This window comes from Natator depressus, chromosome 11 (assembly GCF_965152275.1).
Source record: "Natator depressus isolate rNatDep1 chromosome 11, rNatDep2.hap1, whole genome shotgun sequence".
Taxonomy (NCBI): domain Eukaryota; kingdom Metazoa; phylum Chordata; order Testudines; family Cheloniidae; genus Natator; species Natator depressus.
In genome coordinates, this window is record NC_134244.1 from 29151941 (window position 1) to 29170049 (window position 18109).

At 42.1% G+C, this 18109-nt stretch overlaps 1 protein-coding gene across 4 annotated transcripts in view; it reads left to right on the plus strand.

Moving 5' to 3' along the window:
* Positions 1-18109, plus strand: part of GALNT13 (polypeptide N-acetylgalactosaminyltransferase 13) — a 415890-nt gene that overhangs the window by 323445 nt on the left and 74336 nt on the right. For 3 of the 4 annotated variants that reach the window (XM_074967361.1, XM_074967360.1, XM_074967359.1), the window contains one exon: positions 15388-15465. The exons of the other annotated variant lie outside the window; for it this stretch is intronic. In XM_074967361.1, the coding sequence (XP_074823462.1) occupies positions 15388-15465 (78 nt within the window). The remainder of the gene's footprint in view (positions 1-15387; positions 15466-18109) is intronic. 4 annotated transcript variants of the gene reach the window in all.

Consider the following 18109-nt stretch of genomic DNA (forward strand, 5'->3'; position numbering starts at 1 on the left):
GGGGGTGTGTGGGAGGGGGTGCAGGCTCTGGGAGGGGGGTGCAGCACTTCGCTGCTGCCCCCAGGTGCCTCTTCCCATTGGCCACAGGGGCCCTTGGGCCGGAGGCAGCACGCAGAGGCACAGCCCTGTCCTGCCCAGGGGCTGCAGGGAGGGACCGGCAGATACGTGGAGCGAGCAGGCAGACGCTGCTCAGCTCCGCTGTGCTGCCAGGGCCCTGGGCCATTTTAAGTCGCCTGTGGGGGAGGGAGCATCCGGGAGCGGCAGGTGAGGCCAAGGGAGAGACCTGGCCTCAAAATTGCTGGAGCCCCACGGGCCACATTGGGGAGGTTTGCGGGCTGCAATTTTGAGACCCCTGAGTTAGACCATGTATCCTGCAACATATGGTGATTATTTTTGAGTTCTAGGGTTATCTTTTGCATTTCTGCAGTATGCCAGACCTAATTCAGTTTTCTGTTCTGCTGAGATGAAGGTAATTTCCATTTTCTAATTAAAATACACCTGGTTGCAAAGATTAAGTCACTTACTATAATAAAAAGAAGTAGTTAATTATGTGCAATTCGGTAGAAAACCCAAATGGTGTAATATTACCCAAAGATTCACCTTGATAATGTCACATGGATTTTTGTGGAAAAAGTCCAATGTTCCATTAAGGCAAGATTCATGTGACCTTCACTGAGACTACATTACAAATATTCCTTCCCGAAAACAAGTTTCAGACATGACATTTAATATGATCTTCTCATACAATATTAATGATTAATTAATCTCCTGTATGTGTCACCCAAAGTTTGAAATAAGAATATAAGAATGACCATACTATGTCAGAACAAAGGTCCAACTGTCGCAGTATCCTGTCTTCTGACAGTGGCCAATGCCAAGTGCCCCAGAGGGAATGAACAGAACAGGTAATCATCAGGTGATCCATCCCCCATCACCCATTCCCAGCTTCTGGCAAAATATCCAACATCATGTGCTCTATCTGTGCGCTAATGTGACAGATTGTGTATATTTTTTCCTGATCTAAGTACAGTGCAGTGACCAGAAGTGACTGGTGACTTTGGATGCCTCTGTGTTTGGTCAAAACCTTAAAGGAGCCTAATTTTTAGAAAATGCTGAGTAACCATCCTCTGAAAATCAGGCCCCTTTAAGGTACTGGATGTTGCTTGCCCCAAAACTGAGGCACTCCAAATAACTTGTCACTTTTGAAAATTAAGCCAGTCTAGCCTCTCAAGTAAGATGCCACCTAAGTAAAATCTAGTACTGAATTTGAGGGATTAGAAGCAATGGCATTGAGCCACACTTGCTCTATAATGCACTGGATTTTTATGTGGACATTATTTGCATCTAATGATATTTAATAAATTGCATTTCACAAATATAGGAAATACAGTATAATTTGTATGTTTTATTTTAATATTTCCCAAAGATGGGGTTCTGGGCATATCTTTGTATGATTTTGGCATAAAATTTAGTTTGTTCAAGAACTATATAAGTCATCGTACATGTCGCTGAAGCTATGAGTAGTCTCCTGATAAAAACTTTTTTCATACTGAAAAATTAAATGCAAGATGAGCTGCGATTTCAAATTAAGAGAGCATTGTGGTAAACAGAGAGATGCACTGACATGCATTTCTGTAATATTTTTAGATTTTAAAAAAATGGCTTGAAATTTGTCATTGAGCATCTATATACATTTCCGAGTAATAAAACTTCGGTAAGGTTTGTTTTATTTATTTATTTATTTATTTATGGACTTAAAGTAGCAAATGACAACTCTGGGCATTAACAGTTAGGTTAGTAATTGTAATCATGGCTTGTTGGGTTGCTTTTTTAACTCTAGGGCCTGGTCTACACTAGAAGAGCTATACTGGTATAAAACTATGTCAATTAGTGGTGTGATTATTATTCTTATTTTTTTTTACCCGTATAGTTTTATACTAGTATAAGGCCTTGTGTGGATACAGCTATGAGTGGTATAAAGATGTCTTTTACTGATTTATAGTTTATTCTTAGTTTTGAAGTGAAATAAACTATACCAGTAAGCACTTTTATACTAGTATAACTGTGTTTACGCTAAAGGTGTTTTGCTGCTGTAACTGTACCAGTATAATTAAAGTGGCAAAGCTTTCTAGTGTAGACGAGCCCTGACTTGGTTGCTTTTTCCACTGTAATTTGTTCCTTTCTTCTCTGTTTCCCTTTTCATTATCCCTTCAGCAAGAAGAGGAGCGGCATTGTTATTCCTTGACTTTTTCCCCCCCTCAGAGGGTGGTTGTCTTCTTCACCTGGCCACTAAATATTTATTTAGTCTTCATTACCTGACTCAGTTGTCAGGCCTGAGATTTGTAGGAAGTTTTACTTCTGTGATTGAGTGTGAGGAGGTTTGAACAGATTTACTTAAAGCAATTGCTTCCAAATTACCCTTCAGTTTGCTTATCCTTTGCATCAGGCCTAAAATATCTCATGGGCCATGATCGTCCTTTACCATAAACTGTCTTGAATAGTTGTTCTCCTGAACCATCTATGTACTTCCATCTGTTTCTTAATGACATATGCCTGCAACAGAAACTCTTCTGATTTTCCACTTATCCTATTGAAAGATAAAATCAGTGTCTTAAGGCCTGATATTAAACTTGTATTCACATTTAATCCTTACTCATGCAGGTAGTACCAATTAAGTGAACAGATAAACTGGAGAGAGAGAAAAATTAAGAGAAACTTTGCATAATCAGCTCAGTGTATGCCTCTGTCTTCACAGTCAGGGCTGCTCAGTGAGACCTTGCAATGGAACCCAAACTGTCACAATCAGGTGTTGCTATAAGTTAAGGGGAAGGCAGCTATGAGCACAAGGAGAAAAGCATAGCAGATTGAGATAGAAAGGGTGAGAACTGTGATGAGTACAATTTTGTAGACTGTGGGCTTATTCCTGCAAGCTCGCTACACATGGCACTTATATGGACTGCCAATGGGATTTTGCATGTTGGAAGATTCACAGGATTAGGCCCTTAAATTTCTTCAGGGTTTTTTTTTTCCAGTTTTGTAAATTCTGTACAGGTGTGTTTGCTGCACAGACACCCATGGAAAAGTACATCGAGGGAATATTAAAAGTTAACTTGAAGAAGTTTTACAACCTTATTGTTCTCACATAAAATCTTGCCATGTTAGCTCTTTATTCTTAGGGCATTTTAAATTTGTTAGCGTTAAATAATATTGACAAAAGCAAACTAATATGGAGATTTTCAAAAGTGCCTAAGTGACCTAGGACTACAAGTCTTTCAATGGGATGTGCTTGTAGGTCACTAGTACCCATATCCACAAAGGTACTTAGGTGCCTAAATCCCATTTTTAGGCTTCACTGTGATCCACAATACTCTCACTCATCTGCCACCCCATAGGTAACTAAATTCACTCAGCACCTAAGTTTCCAGAGTAAAAATTCCCTAGATGCCCTAGTTTCTGCTAATGCGTATGCATACTTCTGCCTTACTCTAGGTGTGTGGGCACCTAAACCCCAGAGCGAACTGTGGGAAGATAGGTGAGTGCATAACAACGGCCCTACTGGGTCAGACCAAAGGTCCATCTAGCCCAGTATCCTGACTTCTGACAGTGACCAATACCAGGTGTCCCAGAGGGAATGAACAGAACAGGCAATCATCCAGTGATCCATCCCCTGTCGCCCATTCCCAGCTTCTGGCAAACAGAGGCTAGGGACAGCATCCCTGCCCGTCCTGGCTAATAGCCATTGATGGACCTATACTCCATGAACTTCTCTAGTTCTTTTTTGAGTGAAGATATATCTTGCCAGGGTGGGCTGATCTGCTAGGTATATTCAGAGGCCACCTACCTATTGGGTCTAATTCAAAATCTGGCAGAGAAGCAGGAGATGGAGCCTACCTTATAACTGTTAGCAGAGTGGTTAGAGCACTCACCTGGGATGTGGGAGACCAGGGCTTGAGTTTCCCCTCTGCGTGAGGAGAGGAAGAGGATTTGAACAGGGGTCTCCCACACATCTCAGGAGAACACTGAGCTATGGGATATGGGGCTTCCTTAGTCTCCTTTATGCACAGTGGAGCAGCTTCAGATAACTGGAATTATTGGGGGGACTGAACTCCTCCTAGTTGGGTCTCCTAACTACCACAGTATTGAGTCATTCTTGTCATCTGGCCCCTTGACTCTAAGTATTTATACAGAGTGGAAGACTGTCAACAGGAGAAATTGGAAAATAGGAGGCCCATGTCAGAATATCCTATAGCTCAGTGGCTATTGAATATCCTATAGCCCAGCCTCTGAGCACTTTCCTCAGAGGTGGGAGACCCCTGTTCACATCCTTTCTTCCCCTCAGGCAGAGGGGGAAATTGAACCTGGGTTTCCCACATTCCAGGTGAGTGCTCCAGTCACGGGACTAAAAGCTGTAAGATAGGTACTGCCACCGGCCCCACAAGAAATGCCTTAGGCACCTAAGTTGCCTGACTCCAGGAGAGACATTCCTGGCTGTGAGTTGCCAGCAGGGATCGGCACCTCCCTTCAGCCTGGACTTAAGTGCCAAACTCCATGAGAGTGGTAGGACTTAAAGTACACACCTTACATAGCATTTCTCATTGGCTAAGGTACACAAGACTTGAATTTATAAAGAATAAGTATATGTTTTTAAAGCAAAAACTTCTTACCTTCTTCATACATCACAAAGAAAGGAGCTGGGGGAGGGAAGGCACCCCCCGATATTGCTTTTCTCTGTCTTTAATAACATAATTAAGAACCGGATCTTGCAGCACACTGCACATGGGAAACACTGCTCCACCTCCAGGGAGGCACACTGATTTCTATAGTCGTCTGCATAGCTGAAGTGAATTGCAGGACAGGCCTAAAATGGATTATATCAATCCCATTACTCTAGCTATTTGTAATGCCAAACCACAAGAGTATCAGAGATATAATACAGGAAAAATATAGATAAAAGAAAAAAGTTCCTGCTATGTGTTCACGCAGGCAGTCAACTAGGCTACCAAGGAAAATGATCTTATAGGAGGAATTGGTAGTGTCCTTTATGTTTAAATTGCCTCCCACTTTCCATTATAAAAGATTTTTGTGACTTGTTCTTTGAGGAGCTTTCACACCTCCTTGTGTGCGGTTTTTGGCAGGAGGCCCTCAGGCTACCAAAATGTTTTTTTTGTTCCATGAAATTCCGTTCAGACAAAATGCTAAAAATTGCCATTTCCTTTTTCTGGCTTTTGTTCTTCGGGAAATTTTTTGCAGCATGCCGGAATAACAGATCACACAAACTTTTTATCTAGCTGGGTTGCTGCCCTAGCAACAGCAATACTCAATGTGCTGGGAACACATGGGAGCTGCTAGAACAGCTGTAGCAGAAGGTATTGAGGGAAGAAGAGAGCTGGGCTGGGTTCCATCCCCTCACCTAAATCACCCTTCAGACTCAGCACCTGGACCCAACAGTCTATCCCTCTATAGACTTCTGCTGCTGCCAGCTAACATAGTTAGTCCTGTTTGAGTCTTGGAGCTTAAGTGGTAGCAGACAGTATTGCAGTGCTGGGAAGGGCTTAAACATCACTGATGATTAAGGCTGTAATTTGGTCATGGAAGTCACGGAATGCATGACTTCCAAAGACCTCCATGACTTCGGATAGCACCAGTTAGGCGTGGTAGGGAGCTGCGGGGCACCAGCTACACACCACACTATCAATTGTCTGCAGCCAAGCTCTACGATACAACCGCATTTGCTCCAATCCCTCAGACAGAGACAAACACCTACAAGATCTCTACCAAGTGTTCTTACAACTACAGTACCCACCTGCTGAAGTGAAAAAACAGATTGACAGAGCCAGAAGAGTACCCAGAGGTCACCTACTACAGGACAGGCCCAACAAAGAAAATAATAGAACACCACTCGCTGTCACCTTCAGCCCCCAACTAAAACCCCTCCAACGCATCATCAAGGAACTACAACCTATCCTGAAGGACAACCCATCACTCTCACAGATCTTGGGAGACAGGTCAGTCCTTGCTTACAGACAGCCCCCCAACCTGAAGCAAATACTCTCCAGCAACCACACACAACAAAAACACTAACCCAGGAACCTATCCTTGAAACAAAGCCCGATGCCAACTCTGTCCACATATTTATTCAAGTGACACCATCATAGGACCTAATCACATCAACCATGTCATCAGGGGCTCGTTCACCTGCACATCTACCAATGTGATATATGCCATCATGTGCCAGCAATGCCCCTCTGCCATGTACATTGGCCAAACCGGACAGTCTCTACGCAAAAGAATAAATGGACACAAATCTGACATCAGGAATCATAACATTCAAAAACCCGTAGGAGAACACTTCAACCTCTCTGGCCACTCAGTAGAAGATTTAAGGGTAGCAATTTTGCAACAGAAAAGCTTCAAAAACAGACTCCAACGAGAAACTGCTAAGCTTGAATTAATATGCAAACTAGATACCATTAACTTCAGTTTGAATAGAGACTGGGAGTGGCTGAGTCATTACACATATTGAATCTATTTCCCTAAGTTAAGTATCCTCACACCTTCTTGTTAACTCTCTCAATGGGCCATCTTGATTATCACTACGAAAGTTTTTTTCTCCTGCTGATAATAGCTCATCTTAACTAATTAGCCTCTTACAGTTTGTATGGAAACTTCCAACTTCTCTCTATGTATATATATCTTCTTACTATATGTTCCATTCTATGCATCCGATGAAGTGGGCTGAAGCCCACAAAAGCTTATGCTCTAATAAATTTGTTAGTCTCTAAGGTGCCACAAGTACTCCTGTTCTTTTTGCAGTTACAGACTAACACAGCTGCTACTCTGAAACCATTCAAGTTTAAGTTAAGATGGAATCTTAACTTAAATATTTGCCATGCATTTAAATACAATAATTTCATGTATGCATCCCATAATGGGAGTAGGAGGGGTGTGAGAGAGAGAGAGAGAGATACATAAACAATTAGTTGCAGCCATAGCAGTAATAGCAAATAGCAAAGACGTAAACGCTGTTTGTATGCAAACTGTAAACTGACATTTATGTGCATGAAACACTGTTAAATGTTACTGAATAACAGCCAATTGATAAATATCAAAATCTCTTGACAAATATTCATGAACAAAAAAGGGTGGTGGTTGTAGATTACTCTACTGCAGAACTTTACTCTGACTCAGAGGGAGAAAAAAGAAGAGCTTTCCACTGCTGCTTATACCAGCTTTCAAATGTTTCCAGTGGGATACGACGCTTCTTTTTCTGGTGGGTTCTAATGTATCACATCTTCAAATGAGTATACTTATTATGAATCAAAGAGCTAGTGTGAACAATTTTTAGTTTCTAAAGATCATTTCAGCCAACTTTCCTCTCCTTTTGAATTCAGGTTTGCAGACAGTGTCAATCAAGTTTTAAAACTCTCCAGTAGATTTCTAAATAATATTTTCTGCAAAATATGTGACATACACAGATTACATGATGGTGTGGGATAGTGGAAATTATTTTTGGGGAACAACTTGAATAATGACCTGGATCACTTGCTGGTACCTTAGCCACTCATGAGGAATTACAACTGCCCTAAAATCATGCCATCAAAACGTTGGTACATCCCATACCACTCCCCACATGCATCTCTTAAGACAGGAGGCTGCATAGTAAGGGGACAGATTTCACTAAAAATAATAAATGCTGTGAAGTATTGTGCAGATGCCTTTAAATTAGTTGCAAAATCACCCCAAGATTCCATCCCAAGATTCACTAAAAATAATAAATGCTGTGAAGTATTGTGCAGATGCCTTTAAATTAGTTGCAAAATCACCCCAAGATTCCATCCCAAGATTCCATTCCTGGTCTGTCCCCCTCCTTTTTGCTCTCCATTTGAGACTCGTAAAATATAAGCTATTTGGGACAAAGCTTGTCTTTTACTCTTTGTACAAATCATAGCACAACAGGGCCCTAATTCTCTAAGCCAGTGGTTCTCAAAGCCGGTCCACTGCTTGTTCAGGGAAAGCCCCTGGCGCGCCGGACCGGTTTATTTACCTGCTGCATCCGCAGGTTCGGCCAATCGCGGCTCCCACTGGCCGTGGTTTGCCACTCCAGGCCAATGGGGGCTGCAGGAATGGCGGCCAGAACGTTCCTTGGCCTGCACGGCTTCCCACAGCCCCCATTAGCCTGGAGCGGCGAACCGCGGCAGGTGGGAGCTGCGATCAGCCGAACCTGCAGACGCGGCAGGTAAACAAACCAGTCCAGCGCGCCAGGGGCTTTCCCTGAACAAGCGGTAGACTGGCTTTGAGAACCACTGCTCTAATCACTCTGGTAATAAATAGTAAAATCCCCAGCTTCATCACCTTGTACTTTGTTTCAAAGGCATGTCACTTCTATCTTTATCATTATGAATTAGTTTATGCCATCTTGTCTCACAAAAACAGTACATTTAGCCAATTTTGAAACTATATCCTCCTTCCAACCATTTGCAGTATATTCCAGTTAGACAAAAGTAGGTGCAATGCAATACCCCGTATCATCTAGTTTGTTACCACTTGAAAACCATCTGCTTTTTCATCTAAACAGCTCTTTCCTGAAATATTTAAATCCATTCTTTTACAAACTATACTTTTTCTATAGCCTCAAATATTATGTTCAAAGCATGCGATGCTTTCACTCTGCTGCCAGCAAGGACATGTTTGATTATTTGGTGCACAGTGACATTAATGTATTGATTGATAATAGCTTGGTTTTAAGTTGAGCAGAGGGGAATATAAAGGATTACTCAAAATCAGTACAAATTAGTTTCTTGCTCAAAGTAAAAAGAATATATGTATGCTAGCATGCATGTGTATAGTGTGATGTAGTTCTGGATAAGCCAGTCTGTTTAGGTAGTCTGAAATGAAAAGTATTTATAGCTGAGTTGTTCTGTTTTTTTTTAATACAATACAAAGGAGAAGCTGTCAAAATCTCCTGATTGTATGTACTGTGGTAGATTTTCAATTTGTGAGTGAGATCACACTGAGAATGTAGTTAATCGGAGATTAGCAGATCACAGTGAAAAAAGGCAAAGCATGAAACATCCAGTGAAACAAAAACTAGACGTCGTTCCTATAAGTCACATGGTGTTTGAGTTGAGAGGCAGTATTTCTGATTTGGATCATAAAAAGAACAACATCAAAGTTTCTTCTCCTGTATTGCTTGTGATCTTAAATGTTATAATCATTTTAATATCTTTTGTTCCTTGATGTTCAGCTTTAATGTGTTATCTGCAAATATTAAAACACTGAGAAAAAACAATATTTGTATTTTGCTTTTAATTCCCTAAAATTGAGGCCTCTGCCCGAAAGTGGGCTGGCTAGGTCACAGACCAGAATTCTAAGCCACAAGAAAAAGAACTACAAGCATGCCTTCTCCCTGAAGTAGTCAAATAAGCACTCTCCTTCACTCCCCAACCCCAATACAATCAGATACTTTCCTTTAAAATGTTGTTTGACATTGAAAAGTGGCTCTTTTTTCAAAAAGTGAAAATGGTGGTTTCCCGATCAGGTGTGCACAGTTTACAATTAACAAGAGGCTTCTCAAACTGCCATGCCTACAAATTCCACCAGAGCTCTGAAAATCAAGATGGGTTCTTTTTGATTATCAACAACAAAGATTTTGCAAACAGAACTTAGTTAACCATTCTGTTGATGATGCATGAGCCAGAGTAGAAACCAATCCATACACTCTCAGTTCTTTTGCCTCTTTAGTGGTAAAAGGAGTAAAAATGATACTTATTTTAGTCAGTAAAGTCACAAGGTCTGATTTGTTCTACAGAGTTCCTTTTCAGAGCAATACTGCATTTTAAATGGTGGCCTTTCAGCTGGCAGGTGGGATTGGTAGGTGTTAGTGGGTGCAGGTAAGAATGCTTAGGGATTGTAGTTTCTGGGTGCAGATAAGTAAGCATGCTGGCATGTGGGGTTTCTGACACTAGGTGACTAATACATTTTCTTTCTGAGTGTTGATCCAGGAACAATGCTTGGAAAAGTTTATTGTTCCTAATGTATTTATACAGTTTCCCTGACCTGCTGCATCACAAAATATTGCATCTTAAAGCATAAATATTTTTTGTTTTGTTTTTGGATAGTAATTGTCTGGCTATGCCGAAAGGAGGACATGAGACATTTGACATCGGTTTAATTAGGCTGCAACTTTATTATTAGATGTCTGGGACTACCCAGCAGATAACAGTGTACAGTGCAGGTAACCCCCATGTTTATTCCATAATTACCTGTGGGGCTTTTACCAGCTCCCCCTCTTTTTCCATCCATGTTCCTCCAGCAAATCCATTGCTGGGAACTTACCATCCACACCTGGCTCGTAGGAGGGCTAAGGTAGGCTATAAGAATGGGGGGTTGGCTCCCTGCCATACCAACCTTAGGAGTCCCCAACCACTCCCCTGTTCCTTCCTTTAATGAACACCTCTTTTTAAGTTCTTTCCCAAGCCATTTATCCAGTCACTCTATACCTTTCCTATGGAGTACCTGCACTGGACAATCGCCGTACACTTAAATAATGAGTTGTGACATATGGCCTACCTGCCGTCATGCCATGCATGAACAAAGCCCTTTCTGAAACTTGCTGTGGGGAAAGCGGGAAAAAAAAAAACCAACTGCACGCCAGCCAATATGGTGGTAAGGGAAAAATTCCTTCCCAGCCCCCTTAAAAAAGGGACAGCTAGTGTAATGCCTACAACAGGTGTTGACTAAACTGGATATTTTGCCACCTAAAAAGGAGGGAGGGTGGGTCCTGCCTCAGCCTTGGTCCATGTAAAAGGAAGGCCTTGCTACTCCTTTTCAAACCCTGCATTCCCAGGGGATGAGTCAGTGACCACTGTACCTGCCCCTTTTGCAGGAGTTTTCATACCTCCCCACCCCCAGCCATAAAGCCCTGTTCCCTTCACTCGGCCAGACCAGCCAAAAAACCACCTGCTTAAAGGTGCAGAGCGGTCAGTATGTCAGTCAACAGATGTTTCGCAAAATTAAAGCAAAGCTAATCTATATCTTAGCTGTGTCTCCGTTTCCCAGAGGCTGTCTGAGAGCTATGCTGGTACTGCTGCTAATGTGAGCATTTCCTGTTTCCATATCAGTCTGACAGTGAGGAAACAATCTCCAAGATAAGCTTTGGTCTCCAATGTGATAGCTCCTCATGTTACCATTAGGTCTGGGCTAACTCCCTTAAATGGCATTTTTGTCATATTTGAATACACTACTCTGATCTAGCATAGAAAATTGCAGAAGAGAACATTTCACTTCACAAGCAACAGCTCAGACATTTGAACATGACATTCTTCTTAGACTTGATTCTACGTTCATTCTGAACGGTTGTCAAAAATAACTGCATGGTCTTGGAGGTGAAAAACAATAATTGTAGTTTGCCTTTCAGTAGTTATATTACCAGGCTTCCTGACAAGGGAGTTTCAACATGTGTAATCAGAACTTCAGCAAAAGAAATACACACTAACCAGATGCTAATTAACTGAATCACAGGGTTAAGCACTGAGGTGAAAGAGAAGGCTCTCAGTGTGCTGCAAAGGAACAGTTATCCTAGGATAATAACCTATTTGGGAAACATTAAACCCATCAGAGACTAATGAGGAAAAGTGTCCTTACGCACCCCTTTACCTCATGGAGCTGCTTATAAATTGGAGCTTTAAAATATATCTCCTGGACAAGTTTCCACATCATAAGATGACCTTCAGAATGGACTGTAACTGGCATTGATGTGGACAGTGACAAAATGAGCACAGCCATATCCTTGGAATTAAGCAGCAGGCGGTAACTTTAACACAAGGGAGAGGCGCTACCCCTCCCCCATCACCCATACTGTCCTATACCAGGGATTTAATTGGTTCCAGTGCTGGGGTTACAGGGCTCCTTACCATATAACCCATATCACTGGGTAGGCTCTCCTCAGCCTACCCTCCCAGGCTGGACTCAGCTCTCTCCATATGAAGGGGACAGAGGGTTCAGCAGGGTGGGGACCTCTCACCCTATCACATGAGCTCAAGGCCCATCACCAAAATACCAGGTCTCTTACCTCTGGGAACTGTTCATTTTATTCTCTTAACTGCATGGGAAATTGGTCCCAATTGTGACAAGTAAACAACTCCCCCCCAGTAAATCAGCTGGGTATTAAGTATGTTCCTACTGAACCCACTGTGTCTTGCAGGTGCTGTGAGGAAGGCAAAAAATTCTCTGGTCCTATGCCAATTGGCCTATGGGAGAAAAAAATTCCTTCCTGACCCTCTAAACAGGAGATCAGCTAGATCCTGCAGCATCTGTCAGGCTGGGTTCCCATTCCTGGTTCAGGTGGGTAGGGCGGGCTGCTGGAATGGAGCTAAAAGGGGCTCCACATGGCCCCTGCGCTGGGCTAAGTCCTGGGATCTGGAGAATGCTGGCCAATCAGCACCCCTTTCCCTCAGCTGGCCAATGGGTGCCAGAGACTCCCGGGGGCGGGGGGAGGATCTACGTATTGTCCCTTGGCAAGTGTCTCCCTTCCTTGCTTCTGGGACTGTTCCCCTTTCAGCGCCAGCCCCATCAATTTCCTCCACACTTTGATGTGGGTGGGTGGCATTTCTTGTTAGCAGAAATACTAATGACTGAACAGAGATGGAGATTGAATTCCCTCTTCACCTTCTATAAGTGGGGAAGTATGGGGGAAGCCAATACCCCTGTTGCCCATAATATAAGGTCTTTCAGATTTTCAAAGTGATTCATGACTTTGGGTACCTCCATTTTTGGGTAACCATTTTGAGACACCTTATTGGTCCCTCATTTTCAAAGAGCACTGAGCACCCTCCCTCTGAAAAATCAGATCACCTCTAAGGTGTCCTAACAGAGCACCCCCAAATTGAGGCACCCCCACTCCTCAGCACCACTCACTTTTGAAAATCTAGGTCTAACTGTCCTGTATACAAAGGACTTTGTTCTGCAAATCTCTCAAACCTTTCACACATCGAATTCACTACAAAAAAGTATGTATGATGACACCGTACCATCAGTCTGAATTTGTAGTCAATATTGTCACATCTCTGTGGATTTTTTTTATTCTCAGAGTCCTAATGTCAGAAAATGTCTCATGGACTAAGTATAATGGCTACAGAACTATTGAAGTTGACTGGCAGGGATTTATTTAGCAGAATAACAGTTTGTCTGATAATTCCCTTTTTTTCCATTTCTTTTCTTATATTTGCCTGGCTTTGAGAATGTATCCTCAAATGCTATTGGGTTCTAAAGCTAGGAACAACTCATTGTTCATGTCTTTGCTTTGAATGCAATCCCACAAAGGAACACTTAACTTTGGAGCAGAAAGCACTATTTTCTTTACAAATTTCTGGTGTTTTTCTTCCCATCACAATTATGTATGAATTAAAAGGTGCGGGGTAGGTGTCCTGTTGCAGTTGTTGGTTTATCCCTTGGTACCAAATTGTATATGATGATGCTGTTCCAAAAGCAACATGATATAGCATTTAGCTGTATATTTACCATGCATATATGATCATATTGACCCATGTACCTAATTAGCCATTGTTCTGTGCACCAAACTGTAAATGCATTTTAAAATACAAATTCACAGGTAAAATAATAAGAACAAATAAAATAGACTTGAGTCAGGAAACCAAAAGCTCAGGAAAAAGAGCAAAACCATAGCCATGATATCAACTATACTTTCAGATCAGTTATTAAGTAACACAGGGCCAGATTGCTCCCTTCAACAGCAGGAAAACTCTGCATGAGTCCACTGGTGGAGTTCTCTTCACTTGTTCCAGTTGGGTGTGTGGTTTGCTCACATTCAAATCTGGAGGATACTCGTGGATCTGCAAGATGCTTGGACAATCCACATAGAGGCCCACTGTCTTTATTCTGGCTCTACATTCTCTGTATTCCCCAACAGTACAGTTCAAATGGGAGCTGGGCTACCAAGGTCTCCCCCTGGTTTTGGTTGCCCTAGAGTTCACTATCATGAAAGAGGTTCTGCAGAACAGGTAGTACAATCACAGGCTATATTGCCTTTCCCAGAGAATCACCCTGGGGCCAGAGGCCCTGTCAGGTTCCAACCCCACAGCTCTCTTCCTATTCTCAAGCAATCTCAGTCCCAGCCCCACTGTGCAGATCCTTTTACTGCCCTCCCTCTGCAAGTCCTAGGGAGTGGGGATGGAACACGCTGGTTTGCTGAACCTCCCCCCTCATTTAGCTGTGTCCTCCATTTACAGACCTGAGAGTCTGACACATAGAGAACAAAGATGCACAGAGAGCAGCAAATTTAAAAATAAAATAAAATAAAAATGCAAGTGGACATGGTCCTTTTTCTCACATAAAAGCTTATATGCTATGAGGTGACAGGACTTTCTCAGCACAAGAGAATTCAGTGATCATTATATTAACAACTCAAAGATTATGTTAGTTTTCTTTCACCATGACACCCTGTGCATGCGCGCATGCTATCTCATGCTCTCTCTCGCTCTTCCCCCCCCTCCCACCCCAACAAAATCTAATTGAAATGAAAAGCTATACTCTTGTATTTTCGGAACATCACGACGGTATTTCCTTCCCTAAGTGCTCAAATATTATTAGTCAACCACAAGCAATTGTAAGATTAGCTTAACAATCATGAGGTTTTTTTAATTGAATTTTTTGTTTGCCTGAGCTTTTCTCGACAACTATAATGCCTAGAAATGTACTTTAAAGGAAGGACAGTATGAAGGAAGGAATATCAGATAATAACATGATTCCAGGACTTGGGAGTTTAAGAAAGTCCTCAAATATTGAGAGGCTTGTATTACATTTGGCATTGCTACTATATGGGCTAGATATAAAATAGCTGAACACTTGAGCAGAGACTCATTGCCGCATTAGCTGTACGCATAAGATCTAATCCAACAATCCTCACTGAGAATTCATGTCAAAATTTTGGCTCAATAAAGACTGCAGGATTCATCCTATTGACTTCAATGGCTTTGCCTGAGTAAGACCTAAAGGTTTGGGCATATAGTAGCAGTACCTCCCAGTAGCATGTATTTCATCTCCATCCATCTCTAATGAATTTTGACTACCAGGCTCCAGTTTTTAATGGGAAAACAGTTCCATCTGCTGGATGTTGTGTGTAAAGGACGGTGTACAATTCACTGCATCCACAAGTGCATTTATGTATTTAAGTAAGCAATATACATGTAGTGTAGAACTGCTACATAGTCTATCTAGAGTTTTCTGTTTTCTAAATGCTGACCTATCTAGGATATATTTATTTGGGGGATTTAACTAACGAATAAGTGTACAAAGATAATCAAAGCATAATGCATATTTTCAAATGTATAAGGGAAGCATAATGTTATTTAAGTTTTTTTTTTTTTACAGGTTTTATTTTTATTACCTGCTGTCAGGGTAAAATTCACTTTACCCACATTCATTCGCAGAAATGGAGAGTTTATGCAGGTGAGGTGTGCAATGTGTGGATCCAGAGCCAGGAGGTCACAGGGTAGCCACCTTCCCATCCCAGCCAATCATCTCAGCTACTATTCCATTCTGCTGGCTGGTGCAGCACCACTACCCTTTGTGCACCACTTTTAGGTGTTAGTCACTGATCCTGCCTGATAGCATATTTTATGGTTTCCATCCTGACTTGACCCCAATGCTTCCCTCTATGGAAGCCTATATATAGGATCAATGTATAGCCCTTATTCAGTACTCTGCAGGGGGAGAGGTCACCCTGATGGGCTGTTCTGAGGTAGCTTCCCTCACAGCCACACTTCAGCTGTGGAGGGTGTTACCCCAGCTTTCCACAGAGAGGTGAATTTAGCTTTGGTGATTGCACCATTGCTAGTTAGGGGCCAAACATATTTTCACAAAAATGTTCTAGGTTGTTTTTGTTTTGACATGTTCAAAAACTGTCCCTGTTTTTCCTTTAATATTTCCCCCCAAATGATCAAAAATACTCTCCAAAACACTTATTGAAATGGTTATTGAAATTTTTTGTTTCACAAAAAAACAGTTTTAGTAAACAAATTTTCTTGATAATATTCTCAATAATGCTTTTAATAAAAAAGAAAATGGAAAACAAAATATTAGGAGTGAAAGCACATTTTTCATGGCATGAAATATATTGACAATATTTTGTGCAACTTTTGATTTTGAAATAAAGGGCATTTTTCAATGAAAGAACTTTTCATGGAAAAATTTCAACCAGGCCTACTATTTAGTTGCTCTAAACCAGGGGTGTTCAACCTCAGCCTGAGAATGAGCCAGAATTTACCAGTGTACATTGCCAAAGAGCCACAATAATACATCAGCATCCCACCGTCAACTCCCCCACCCATCGGCCTCACCCTCCCTCCCTCCCCACACCTTCCATGCAGAAGGCTCTGGGAGGGAGAGGGAGGAACGAAGGCACGGCAGGCTGAGGGGAGGGTGTGGGAAGGGGTGGAGTGGGGGCAGGGCATGTGGCAGAGCCAGGGGTTGAGCAGTGAGCACCCTCCCCCGCAGCACATTGGAAAGTTGCTACCTGTAGCTCCAGCCCAGGAGTTGGTGCCTATAAAAGGAGCTGCATGTTAACTTCTGAAGAGCCGCATGTGGCTCTGGAGCCACAGATTGGCCACCCCTGCTCTAAACATTATCTTTGTACTTCTACTGAACATGTGCCAGGATTAATTGGTCTAAATCCTAGTTGTTCAGTAGCTTGTTTTAGCATTTTTTTCCATTCTGATTTAGGCAGTGAATGGATCCCAAGTGTGAATCTTAATACCATGTACCTACAGCTCAGACATTTATAGACTAGAAAGATAGCGAACACATCTTAAAATTAGCTAACATGTTTTAACTAACACAGGTTACAATAAGAAAAGGAGTACTTATGGCACCTTAGAGACTAACCAATTTATTTGAGCATAAGCTTTCGTGAGCTACAGCTCACTTCATCGGATGCATACTGTGGAAAATACAGAAGATGTTTTTATACACACAGACCATGAAAAATGGGTGTTTATCACTACAAAAGGTTTTCTCTCCCCCCACCCCACTCTCCTGCTGGTAATAGCTTATCTAAAGTGATCATTCTCCTTACAATGTGTATGATAATCAAGGTGGGCCATTTCCAGCACAAATCCAGGGTTTAACAAGAACGTCTGAGGAACAGTGGGGGGAGGGGAGGAATAAACAAGGGGAAATAGGTTACTTTTTATAATGAATCAACCATTCCCAGTCTCTATTCAAGCCTAAGTTAATTGTATCCAGTTTTCAAATTAATTCCAATTCAGCAGTCCCTCATTGGAGTCTGTTTTCGAAGTTTTTTTGTTGAAGAATATTCACTTTGAGATCAGAAATCGAGTGACCAGAGAGACTGAAGTGTTCTCCGACTGGTTTATGAATGTTATAATTCTTGACGTCTGATTTGTGTCCATTTATTCTTTTATGTAGAGACTGTCCAGTTTCACCAATGTACATGGCAGAGAGGCATTGCTGGCACATGATGGCATATATCACATTGGTGGATGTGCAGGTGAACGAGCCTCTGATAGTGTGGCTGATGTAATTAGGCCCTGTGAGGGTGTCCCCTGAATAGATATGTGGGCACATTTGGCAACGGGCTTTGTTGCAAGGATAGGTTCCTGGGTTAGTGGTTCTGTTGTGTGGCTTGTGGTTGCTGGTGAGTATTTGCTTCAGGTTGGGGGACTGTCTGTAGGCAAGGACTGGTCTGTCTCCCAAGATTTGTGAGAGTGTTGGGTCGTCCTTCAGGATAGGTTGTAGATCCTTAATAATGCGTTGGAGGGGTTTTAGTTGGGGGCTGAAGGTGACGGCTAGTGGCGTTCTGTTATTTTCTTTGTTAGGCCTGTCCTGTAGTAGGTGACTTCTGGGAACTCGTCTGGCTCTATCAATCTGTTTCTTCACTTCCGCAGGTGGGTATTGTAGTTGTAAGAATGCTTAATAGAGATCTTGTAGGTGTTTGTCTCTGTCTGAGGGGTTGGAGCAAATGCGGTTGTATCACAGAGCTTGGCTGTAGACAATGGATCATGTGGTGTGGTCAGGGTGAAAGCTGGAGGCATGTAGGTAGGAATAGTGGTCAGCAGGTTTCCGGTATAGGGTG